The sequence below is a fragment of the Myzus persicae genome, unplaced genomic scaffold (genome assembly GCF_001856785.1).
Source record: "Myzus persicae strain clone G006 unplaced genomic scaffold, MPER_G0061.0, whole genome shotgun sequence".
Taxonomy (NCBI): domain Eukaryota; kingdom Metazoa; phylum Arthropoda; class Insecta; order Hemiptera; family Aphididae; genus Myzus; species Myzus persicae.
The window spans coordinates 152,484-165,530 of record NW_019100858.1 but is presented as its reverse complement, the minus strand read 5'-3'; the positions used below and the strand labels follow the sequence as shown (position 1 = coordinate 165,530).

General features: G+C 29.8%; 2 protein-coding genes across 6 annotated transcripts in view; one reads left to right on the top strand and one right to left on the bottom strand.

Moving 5' to 3' along the window:
- The first annotated feature begins 334 nt into the window (after positions 1-334).
- Positions 335-5,717, top strand: LOC111026475 (cyclin-dependent kinase 2-like). The gene is made up of 6 exons (XM_022304571.1): positions 335-650; positions 831-1,003; positions 1,189-1,396; positions 3,534-3,809; positions 3,947-4,153; positions 5,004-5,717. Exons 1-6 carry the CDS (start codon positions 645-647, stop codon positions 5,106-5,108), a joined length of 975 nt encoding a protein of 324 aa, XP_022160263.1. The 5' UTR covers positions 335-644; the 3' UTR covers positions 5,109-5,717.
- LOC111026474 (microtubule-associated protein tau) overlaps positions 5,002-13,047 on the bottom strand; it is a 12,448-nt gene continuing 4,402 nt past the window's right edge. For 2 of the 5 annotated variants that reach the window (XM_022304570.1, XM_022304566.1), the window contains exons 3-9: positions 11,937-11,971; positions 11,578-11,716; positions 11,259-11,464; positions 10,450-10,635; positions 8,554-8,592; positions 7,212-7,370; positions 5,002-5,961 (exon numbers count right to left, since the gene is read on the bottom strand). In XM_022304570.1, the coding sequence (XP_022160262.1) occupies positions 5,728-5,961; positions 7,212-7,370; positions 8,554-8,592; positions 10,450-10,635; positions 11,259-11,464; positions 11,578-11,716; positions 11,937-11,971 (998 nt within the window). In that variant the 3' untranslated portion in view covers positions 5,002-5,727. Of the gene's footprint in view, positions 5,962-5,996; positions 6,359-7,211; positions 7,371-8,553; positions 8,593-10,449; positions 10,636-11,258; positions 11,465-11,577; positions 11,717-11,936; positions 11,972-13,047 lie in introns of those variants that run through there. The other 3 variants (XM_022304568.1, XM_022304569.1, XM_022304567.1) reach the window with 3 other exon arrangements.

Genomic DNA, 13,047 nt, shown 5'->3' with positions numbered 1-13,047 from the left:
TTTAAAATATTACGTAGTTATAGATACGTCGTGTTGTAAAATATGTAACATACGATTCAAGGGCTTTGTCTTTGCGTCTAATGTAATATTTAATTAACTATACGTCAAAATTAAAAGGAAATTAACCCAGTGAAACAAGATAAATAACATTTGTCTACATTAATTTATTCTTTTATGTCGTGCCCAAGTTATAATATTATTTTATACGAGTCTCGCGTACGGCGGGATGTTTCAGCTGGTATTTTGGTCCGGGCCGCCTGGTAACACTGAGCCGCCTGTCTCGGTGCATGTGCGAATGTGAAAACGGCGGGAAAATCTGACTTTATCATCGGACATTTGTTTACAATGTTTACATTAACTATTTTTTTTTCTCCTTTCGAGTCTTACGTCGGTACACTTCGACTATACGCCACACCATCTCCTCTGCGAATTTGACCGGACGCAATATTATTGTTTCCCATCGTTTTTGTTTTTTCGCAATTTGTGTTCATTTCTTTACGTGTAGTGACGCCCTCAGGACTTACGACGTTTGTCGATCGACTTTCCATCCAACTGACCGATTTTGGACGACGTCATCGAGTTCGCTGCAAGTACCAGATTTTCGGTACTTCCTGTGCCTATCCCAATACGACGGCCAACGCGACATGCAGGTATGTTTTTGCGTGCACGATAGGAATGATTTATTATTCTTACATAACATTATTTATATTTTATACCTGATATATATATTACAAAAAATACCTATCCACTTACTTACCTTTATGTATGGTTGTGTGTATGTGTGTGTGAACTCGGGCGCGTGTGTCACGTCTTGCGGAATTATTTTACAGAGCACTGTGAAGAGCAGACAGTTTGTGAAAGAAGGTCCCACAAAAAATGTCAGCATCAATGTCAACTATGACAAGCTGGAGCAGATTGGCGAAGGGACTTACGGGGTCGTGTACAAAGCATTAGACAAGCAGACCGGCAAGTTTGTCGCTCTGAAAAAAGTTAGGATGGAATCGTAAGTTTTTTTTGTTTCGACAGCTGCTAGGTTAGACTTGGTTGTTATTCTTGCCAGAAATGCAAGTCTCCACTTGGCCATTTGTCATAATATCTCTGCCAGTCTCAAGATAATTTTCCCCGCTTGACTGCTTGTACTATCCTTGTGTGTATGTATGTTGTAACCATTTTTCTTAAATTGTACAGAAGTGCAGAAGGTGTACCTTCTACAGCCATGAGAGAGATTTCATTGTTGAAGGAAATAAACCATGAAAATGTTGTTAAACTCCATGATGTCATTATGTCTGACAAGAAATTGTTTTTAGTATTTGAATTTATGGACTATGATTTAAAAAAAGTATTAGAATTGCGCAGAAAAGAATTTGGATTTGGATTACCTGAACCTCAAATCAAGGTAAGATTAAATTAAAGGAATACAATTATAGATACCTACTACTATAATATAACACCATCAACCTCATTTAATAGAGATGATATTAATAGGTAGTTCCTGTTTATTAATAATTGCACACTAACAAAATAAATATTTTCTGCTTAGATTTAGTCAAAAATTAAATTAAATAGGTAAAAATTATTTTTGTATACTTAATTAAGAAATTTAAGTTCTAAATTTTTTTAATTTTAAATTTATTGAAAATGTCTTGGGTAGTTTAAGTTAGTTTTCTATTACAGACCTTATATTCTTATGATTTATGACATGTATTTTGTACTATACTTACATAGACAATTACACTAGGTACATAGGTACATAACAATATCATATGAAATATTATAATTGTTTACTAAATTGTAACATATTTTTTCAAAACAATAAAACAATTATTTTTAGGTTTAAAAACAGGGGACTATATTATTATAAACATGGTTTATTCATTTTCAATGATGTGTAATTTTTTTAGTGTGTGTCTGATAATACTTTTTATATTAGAAAAAATTATTTAATATTCAACTTTAAGGGTTGTTTCTGGTAGCAAATTAGAAGTAGTTTGTACAATAAAGGGAGGGGGGGATCTAAAGAAAAAAATTGTCAGGTCAGACTTTTCATAATACTTTGAAATTCCAAAAAAAAAAATAATAAATAAAAACTTGTTAAAATGTCTGTATTGTTATTAAAACAATTGTTTAATGTCTTTGATAACTTTGGTTTGATACCAATGTACCTATGATCAAGGATAATATATATATATATATATATATTATGAGCAATCGCTCATAATAATAATAATGTTTCATTGTATTCAATGATATGTCATTTTATTAAAATTTGAGTATCTGACAAGATACACTAGACCAGTGCTTCTCAACCTTTTTTCACTGCAATACACTAATTTAAATTGATACAAACGGCAACACACTTAAAAAACTAATTGAATTTTTGAAAAAGCATCAATTATAAACCCATATGTAAATTTAGAACGAGACTATCCTCACAATTGTTTTCTTATCCGTGATTACAACATAACACCATAATAATGTCATATTTATGCTTTGACCACGTACAATATAAATATACAATTATTTTTGATGACACATTATTAGATTTTGCGACCTACCAGTTAAATACCTCTACCCTATATATCTATAATTCTGTATAGTTAGGTGATTACCTACTTGACGTTTTTTAGATGCCAAGCCTAGCGATAAATATATTGATTTTACAATAATATGTAATTTTCATTTTTTATTTTTATGTGTGACATATTCTAGTACAAAAAATGCTCTGATTATGAACTTAAACAGTGGCTTCTTACAGCAAATTGAATCTAGTTGGTACTTTTAGGAGGTCAAAATTGAAAATTCTGTCTTCTTTTTTTAAAATAATTGGGAAGTACTAAAAAATAAAACTAACATTTTAATATTATTATGATCTAAAAAGTCTTAACTTAGAACTGCATTCATTGTATACAATGATTTAACATTGAATTAAAATTTAACAAATCCATTACAGTGCCTACTCAATGACAAGGTACACTCCACTTCTACTGTTCAGCAGAGCATTTACCTGCTTTTTTTTTAAAATGTTTAATAGATTTACTAGAAAATAAAATTAGTTTTTAAATAATGTAGTTTTATCTAATAACATTAAAATTATTTTACATTTGTATTGGCCTGAGAATATAATAATTTCTCAATTTGAGATTTATCCATTAAATAATTATCAAAAATAAAAATTAATTTTTTCATAACTACCCTCCTCTCTTCCATTGAGAACCAATAACAATAGAGGGATTGTTTTCACTGTTTTTCCCAGAAGATTACTCTTGATCCTTAAGTACCTATGTTAATAGCTCATGACAAGTTCATTTGTTCAGTTTTTTGATTTTTTTTAAAGTGAATGCTTAGTAACTTAGTATACTTGCTCAAGTATCACTGAAATAATATAATAAAATTATTATTAGTTAATACTTCATTAAACTATTCTTGATACATATCTTGTACGTATGATAAAATTCATTAATTTTATTTTGACTTTATTTGCTTATTTTTAATATTTTTGAAAGTACTTTTATAAAATTGTTTTAAAATTTCAGAGTTACTTATACCAAATACTAAATGCATTAGCATATTGTCATATCCATCGCATAGTTCATCGAGATCTGAAGCCACAAAATCTTTTGGTAAATACTGCCGGTGGTATAATCAAATTGGCAGACTTTGGATTAGCTAGAGCATTCTCATTTCCCCTACGTAACTATACACATGAAGTTATAACTTTATGGTATAGAGCTCCTGAAATATTGTTAGGAGCTAAGGTGTATACCATGGCTGTAGATCTTTGGAGCCTTGGGTGTATATTCACAGAAATGGTAAGTTTTTGAAATGCATTTATTTTGTATCTTTTTTTTCTGTAGAATTCTACAAAAGTTTTAATTGAAAACGTGATTGTTGGAAAAACATGATAATTCAAACTTTATGTTTTTATTATGTTATTTTATATAAATAGATGACTTTAAGGCCATTATTTCCGGGGGACTCAGAAATTGACCAGTTATTTAGAATTTTTCGGACTCTTGGAACTCCAACAGATGTCACATGGCCTGGAGTACATAAATTACCAGATTTTAAACCATTATTCCCACTATGGGAAGCACGTCTTATTGAAGAATTCTTACCTGAACTCTCTGATAAAGATCAACAAAATGTTTTTTATGTGAGTAAGAGTGTTTATTAACAGAATAATAAAAACACTAACAATATTATATAAATATTAATATCAAAACAAAAATATCTACAGCCACATAAAAAATAAAAATGTGTGCTAGTTGAGTAATGAAATTAATGTTATAAACATATTATTATTAATTTCATTGTTATACCTATAGGTATAATAGTGGTTTAAATTTTAATGATGATGTTGGTTATTTTTATTATTAATGTATACCTTGTGATAATCAAGGTATCTTGATTAGTGGTTCTTAGCATTGATTTGGATAGATTTTATATACTAAAAATGTATTTAATAAAATAATATAATTTGTTCCATTGATACAGGATTATATATCTATCATTGATTTTATTAATTTTAAAATATAATAGTGGTATCCAATAAAACTGAAATTATCTGCATAAAGAATTAAAAAGTATAGCAAAGTCTCTTAATACATCAAATATTTATATTACATAACTATTATTTTATTATAAATGTCTTATAAATAGGTTCAAGTGAAACTAAGAAAAAATGTCATTAAAAAGTCTAAGATTTATTTTCTATGTTATATTTTATGTATAAAATACTGAATGTCTTATTATATTGAAAAATAATCACAACATTTCAGATTGTGAATTACTGTTTCTCAGTTAATGAGTATATGAAAATAACTTTAGTTTGGTATTATAATTAATAATCTTTTATTTATTTATTTTTTAATCACAATTATAAAATACCACATTTTTCAATAATTTAAAAATTAAATCAATAATATAAGCTTATTCTTAGAGATGTTAAATGTAAGTCACCATAATTTTATTATTATAATTAATGTGTTTTTCTTTAACAACAGGCAATGTGTACCTACAACCCGGCAAACAGAATGTCTGCTGAAAAAATATTGGAAATGGATTATTTTCATAGTTTAAGACTGGCATCTCTACCGGAAACCCCTTAAATAATATCGATCATTTTTAACTTTTTTTTAGTGAGTTATGAATATCTGGTTTATTTTGGAGTGTTGAGTACATTCTAGTTATACCAAATTAAATTTTAAATTTTAAAGTGTAAATAGTTAGTGAAATACTACCATTGACCAAAAGTTAAAATTTAAGTTAATATTATGACTTGCTTTGGGCCAAAAACATATGTATAAAAAATAATCGACACGAGTTCAAACCTGTAACAAGATTAATGTATTTCATTTTTTTTTCTTTTTGTTGAAAATTTTACTTTATTATGTACTGAATTTTGTTTTGATTTTTTCCCCTTATTAATTTTTGTTTAGTTAAATATGCAATTTATCCCATAATTACTCTTGTACTTACTGTATTATATTTTGATTTTGTATCAGTATTTGAATTAGGCCATTTATTAATTATTATTATTATCATCACACAAATGTGCATATTGTACCATATATTATCTAAAACATTAAATTCCAACATCTCAACTATGCTGCTAATATCAGGAACTGTAAATGTAGTAACCTCATGTCACATCTGGAATGTTTTTATGAAAACGTTCTGCACAATAGATGGAAAAATACATAGTTCTTAAATTTTGATTACATCTTATCATTTTTTTGTTTTAACTGCCTCTTCGGGTATAACTATGTTATTGTGTAGTGAAGGTGATCGAATGTATGCTGATCGTCTAGGCCCTCCTTTGGTGTTGTCTGTTGCTATTTTATTGTACAAATCCTCCTCGCTTGTTGGTGTAACGACAATTTTCACATGGCTTTTGGGTCGTTCGTCGGGGCTATATAACTTCATACTTAATGGACTTTTCAAACTAGAACTCCTCCGGAGCTATGCAACAATGAAATGCAATAACGACAATATTGTTGTAGTGTTACAAAAAGAGATAATAAAGTTATATTTTAAAATCGATAAAACTTAGTACAAAATGATGCTTTTTACATTAGATTATTATTAATACGTACAAGTACCAGCGAGTGTTTTACGGTAGTGCAAACATATTATTCAGTAATAATCAATATATGATAATATGTGCTCTGGCTTTAATAGAGCCTTATCAAAAGCATTAATACTATATTATATTATTATTATATAATGTGTACTTCGAGTATGAAATACGTAATAACAAAATAACGCTTATGAAGTGATGATGATGGTAGTCTAAATGTCTTGTTCAGCTACATTGCCGGCCTGCGATGATCTCGAGCTCTGTAAATAATCATTAAAGCTGTGCAATTTATACAAATGTTGTGATGTTTGATACATTTACGTTTAGTGCCTATTAAAGCCCTAGATACGAGGTGTGAGAATAATTTAATATAGTGGTTAAAAATGTATGTAATGAATAATATATAAGTTGATACATATATAATTATAAACTGTTGATAATAATTATTGGTGGTCAAGAAGCTAAACCTACTTCAACTTGTCCGTGATTAAATATAGAAAGTTTTTTTTTAATACCTTTGAGCTACTCATAGTTAATGTAACGAATATGATAAATATCATTATAAAACTGTTTTTAAAGCAGTAATTGAACAAATAAATTAGCTACTCGTTATCCAGATCAGTTGTACGAGTATTATTTTGTATAATTTTAAGTCCTTGTAATATAAATATATAATACTGCATTATTCAAGAAAAAATCTATTTTTTTTAATGTTTTCTTATGGTTTTACATTTTTTCTGCAAGTAGGTAATGGGTACTTATTTGAATTTCAAAATAGGGGAGTATAATATACCAACTATATTATATATATTAGTATTGCACTAATCCGCTCATCTTGCATCTTTAATTATTGTGAATGTTCATAAAGACAATTTTTTTTTCTTATGTCGTCTTTGAATGAAAAAAAATATGTTATACAATGTAACGTGATGACAGTACAAAAAATATTACGATTTTTCAAAACATAAACAGTTTACGCTAGATAATGATAGCCTCTTTAGATACCGATTCTGCGTTAAAACAATCGCCATATTATATCTTAATTGCCTCTACTGCATACTTATACTTTACCTACATAATATAGACTTAATAAAATAATAATATCAATAAAATAAAGGATAATATATTTTACCTGCGTTTTTGTTGGCGTTCCGATCTGTCCCGCAGTCGTCTGTTTTATGTAACTCTTGTCATCAAATATTTTCACCTCTCCACCCCCTGGTCGGTGTTTCATGTTGTCCAACGAGCCGACCTTGCTCTGGGCTTTTATGTCCAATTTTTGATCCTCTATCTATATACATTCATATAATACGCCTTTAATAATATAATAGGTACATATCAAAGCAATAATAGTTAGGTATGTAGGTATTTTATATGCGATTTATGTGCACGTAAAACGGAAACAGCGTTGGTACATTTTTATAGCGCAGCAATCCGTTGTCTCGAATATTATAGTTTTATTTTATGTGTGTATGTTTATGAACTACCGATGGAGATAAATTGTATGCAGAGTGCTTCACCAAGCTTGCCCACCCCACATTTATTTTTACTTTCGGGTATATAATATTACCGTTGAATTTTTCTTAAAAATGTCCGAATGACCACGAATGATTGGTGCCAGTTCAGCCAACGGCCATAGTCAGACCCTAAAAGTCTAAACTCTTTAAAATAACAATCTTAGGTATTATAACCACCGCATTAAATAATAATTGCATTCCGTAAATTTTGTTGCACTTCTCCGAAGCTCCCCGCCTAGCTTTCAATTGTCATGTAAATTATAAAATAATTAAAAGAATTGTAAATATAGGTAGGTTCCTACCAGAAAATAGGCAGGTACCTAAATTATGTTTCGACCGGGTAAATTTACGGCGTTTTTCAACATTCACACATAATGATATTGTAAAACTTTACGGTGGGCTGATTGATGATTATTGATTATAAAAATAGTAACATTATTCTGTAACACTGTAGTACGAATTTCTTCTATCGCTTTGTACAAAATAATATTTGAAACGGATTGCTGGTGTTTTATACGTCCACAAATAACACACTTAAAAACGATTTAGGTATATGCTGTAATATGAATAAATATTTGCAGAGACCAAAAAATGAACACAGAACAATCAGTGTGTAATATATATAATATATAAAATAAAGACTGTGGAAACGGTGTACTGTTATAATATTTAGGTATATAAATGTATAATAATATTATATAGTATTGCAGTGTAAGACATGAACACGCACACTCGTTTGTACAAACAGTTATGCATATTCTATAGGTATATTTTAACTCCCTAAATATATGTATAATATGCATTAAGCGTTGTGACTTGGTGAATATATATTTATTATTATATTACGAGTAGGTACCTCCTGCTATATACATATATATGTGTGTATATAAACAAAACACATACAATATATTATATAGGTACATACGCGTTTTGCGACCTAATTGTTTATTTACTCACGTCGTGCGATTCCTTTTCTAATAATTGTATGGATTGGCTCTAAAAAATTAAAATATGGTTTTCCATAAAAAAAAATTACACAGCCTTCTTGATAAAAAATATAATGACGAAGTCATTACATGATGACTGCTCTAAGAATCTGTTCGAAGTTAAATTTAAAAACAAAGTTGTAATAAACCTTAACAAAAAGTAGAAAAAAAATTTCATGAGCATTAATTAAGACTCTGAAATTATAACAACTATAGGTATTTGGTACCTAGGTAAGTATTTGACCAATATCGTATAAGATTTCATAACACAAATAATATGTATTAGGTACCTACCTATACCTAATAATGGTATTTGATTATAAACAAAATTAGTCAAAATATGTAAAAAAAATCCATCAAGTATTAATTATAAGTTATAACATTATCTTAACCCAAATATAGTAGGTACCAGCTATAGTTAGGTATTTCTGTAGATCATTTAGGCGGTGACATTTAACTGTACTCGGGAAGGTCAAACATTTTTTTTTTAAATGATTCTTTCATTTATATAGAACACATTATGTATTCAATAAACAAACATAATGTTTCTCTTACAGAAAAAAATTAAAAAAATTTCTTTTTTTATTTTATTTTTAAAATCTTTAATAAAAATAAATAATGGTTACTCATCAGCGGAATGAAAAGGGTCAGGGCGTCAGGCCAAAGATAAAATCCACAAAAATAGAATACAGCTTATAAATAGGTAGGTATCTAGAAGTTTTAAAATAATAACAAATCGTTCAAATATTATAACTTAGGTATTTTATTTAGCTATAAAATAAAAATGTTCGTTAATGTGACCTTTTTTAGAAGGCTTGATTATTATTTGAGTGTACTTTGTGCTCCTTTAAATTCTATTTCCACCGTCACCTATAAGTGGTATATATAATATTTATTCCTTATGGTTAAGCCATAAATTTTAAATCAATAAGTGAAATACAATAACGGATATTTGTATATGGTATATGCGTCGACCGAACGATATTTTCCACGAATTGTGAGGTTTTAAATAGGTATAAGTACATTTGTTAATGTAGAATTATTTTTTAAAGTGGTATGTCCAAGTCATTCGATTAATAGTTCAAACTGATATTAAAAAATTCATAAGTCATAAAATATTTAAATTGCATCGATTGTGAATGTTATAATATTTCATACTTTAATTTTAATAGGTACCTATATCGTATATCAGAATATTATTATCTTGGGGGAAATGGAAATGTTTGTTCTTTTCATATAATGCCATGAAATTTTTCCCAGGCACACAAAATAATTATTATTATTCTACCCGGGTCCCAGATAATATCTAATTTATATTTCATCGAAGTATAATTAATAATTATCATGTTTTTGCGATTTGAAATAAGAAACAAATACAGTTTGATAATTGTATTTCAATTTCAAAAATAATATATAAGATAATTAATTATAAGAAATTCTGAAGTGTTTGAGAAATTTTGATTCTAGTATTTAGTTGATGACCTCAAATGTATCAAATCTCTAATACTTGGTGTCTATAAATTATTATATTCATAACTACCTATAAGACATTATAGTATCCTATTTTTTTGACCAAGTACAATAAAATAAACCGATCTAAAAACACCAACTTTTGAACTCAAAAATAGAAAACAATATCATATTTCGTCGTGTTATATTAAAAATTTAAAACGAATCAACTTTTGTATTATAATATTAACACGTATAATTCAGACGACATTACGAAAGTACGATACAAATATAATATGGTAGGTAATTAAAAATTAGTAATTACATAGTATAGGTAATCAAATTGAGATCGAAATTTGATGAAAAAAAGTAGTTTTATAATATTTGTTTACCACCACTGCTATTATTATAACATTACCTTGACTGCTCCTCCGCCGGGAGTGTGTTTAATGTTGTCTTTGGACCCAATTTTCGGTTTTGCCTTGTCTTTAAAATCAAGCTTGACGGTTTCAATTTTTTTGTCACCACCCCCAGGCTTGTGGGTTTTGTTGTCCAGTGAACCTACTTTAGGTTTGGCATTCCACTGCAGCTTAACACTTTGAATCTAAAAAAATAAACGTAACAGGTTAAAGTTGTATTAATAGCCATACCTACAATTCAAATTTCAAATTAAATAAATAAGAATAAAAATAATAGGATGAGATAATATAATATATTATCATCTTATGATTTAATAATTATATTATACTATATTATATTATATGTACTGGTTGAACTAGCATGCTAATTTTGCTTAACAATTTTAATTGTTTGATTAAAACGTTTCCGTTTTCACAATTTCCCCGCCAATTAACCAAGTACTCAAATATTACATCAACATTTTTGTAGGTATCCGATTTAATTTTCCAAAGTAATTTTTTTGAACCCGTGACTTGCACTAGCGCCACTAAGAAAGTAATCACGTGCTACCTATTAATAGTACCTACCCTATGAGATTTTAGTGCGTACAGTGTGTAAAGCTATTATACAAAAATCAATTAATATTTTAATATTATATTAAATTTTAAAGTATATTCACTGCAAGGCGTAAAGCAATACAACATCATTCACAATGACTATAATTAGCACACATACGGACAATGTCCCGTCCACGGTAATGGGCCGTATATCGTGCATTCGTGCCTGATAATAATGATAATAATAATAATACCCATAATATATTATTACCTTTTTGTCGCCACCGCCGGGAACGTAAGCGTCGTTTTTGGCCTCGACCCTCGTACCGGCTTTCCACTCAAGTTTTCTGTTTTCGATTTTCACTTGTCCGCCTCCCGGTTTGTGACTGGTGTTCTGCAGTGACCCGACTTTCGACCGGACTACCTTGAGATTCGGAGATGGCGCAGACCCCACTTGCACTTTGTTCATCGGCAACTCTACGGGACCAAAACGGCATAAATTACAAGTACAATATATTATATAGCGATGAACAGTTTATGGAATATTTTTCATTCGATTCCATCACATGCCCGTGGTTGAAGTCACTCACTCTTCTGTCCGATGGACATCACGCTCTCCGCAGGAGACTTTGGTGTGACGGCTCGGGTGGGAGTTTTCAATTCTGAACGGTCTTTTTTCGGGATTTTGCTCGGCGACTTGCCCACATCGTTGTCGTTCTGACGATCACTCTGTATGTCGACAACAGTAATAAACGTATTACTATTATGGTCGTAATAGACATAATCTATTATGATAATAATTTATAATAGTGGTTGTGTAGTGTACCTACAAAGATGATATTCTCTTAGACTATATGTATTAGGTATCTAGGTAGGCTTAACCGAATAGATACACGCGACCTACAACGAGGAGGAGTTATAAGCAATAAATACACTGTAATGAACTTACTTTTGAGTTTGAAGAATCTTTGAGGGGGTCATTGTCTGTAAAATACAATTAGACAAAAACAAATTGATTAATATTTTATTATTTTTTCTTATATGAATATAAAATGTATTGTGAACGTAGGTATAATCACTATAATATAGACGTGCAGTTTAAATTATTTTCGACATAATATCATTATATCTATAGTAATACGTAGGTATATATTATATAGGTAGTTTTAATAATTTACATATACGCTACTACTATATGAGTAGGAGCAGTAATTTATCACACATAATTTTATTGATTAACAATTACATTTGAATAGACATGGCATATTTATGCAAAAAACGTACCGACGCATATGACAACCATATGTCTATATATATGTTATACAATAAATAATAATATATGAATACATTGGTATCTAATATGTATATGCTGTGATACGTGATAGTATGATTTATGATTTATTCTTATTATACAATTGTGTGTAAAATATGGTATACTTAAAATGATTCAACCGCGATTCAGTGACCACGTGCAGTGGTGTCGAATGTGCATCTCTCAAGTGTCATCTATATAAGCACTCCTACAGTGGCTTTTGTGGGACACCGCATGATTTTCATAATGCAGTAAACATTTATATATTTTTATACCATGAGCAGGAAGGGTGGAGGTATAATAACAATAATAATATTCTATGGTATTTTAAATCACCGATTTAAAAGGATTTTACGGCGCCATCGTATATCCGTATAATAGCGGAGAGAGGCTAAGGGAGCTTTAGCCCCCCCACCTACCTCCTCCCGATTTTTGTTTACCTCCACCACCGTACATTATTTTTTAGTTACATTTTTAAAATACGGTATTTATGGAATAATATAATATAGTTAAACAATACCGTGTCGTATACACTTGACGTTGCGGTATAAAAATACTGCAAGGGGGATGAGGTGACCGAGTGGTCTGACGCGTCCGCTGCGACGCAGCCGGTCGCGGTTCGATCCTCGGCTACCGGGCGGCATTTTTCTCCGGACAAGTCGCGGTGACCGGAGAACAAGTGCTGCCATCCCCCACCCCCGGGGCATGGCAGAAACCTACGGGTGCCCCATTCGAAATTCTGCCAAAA

Bases quoted from the DNA above. Each gene is read 5' to 3' on its own strand.
- LOC111026475 (XM_022304571.1), top strand. The intron at 1,004-1,188 runs GTAAGTTTTTTT...TAAATTGTACAG, and splicing joins AAAAAAGTTAGGATGGAATC to AAGTGCAGAAGGTGTACCTT. The intron at 4,154-5,003 runs GTGAGTAAGAGT...CTTTAACAACAG, and splicing joins ATCAACAAAATGTTTTTTAT to GCAATGTGTACCTACAACCC.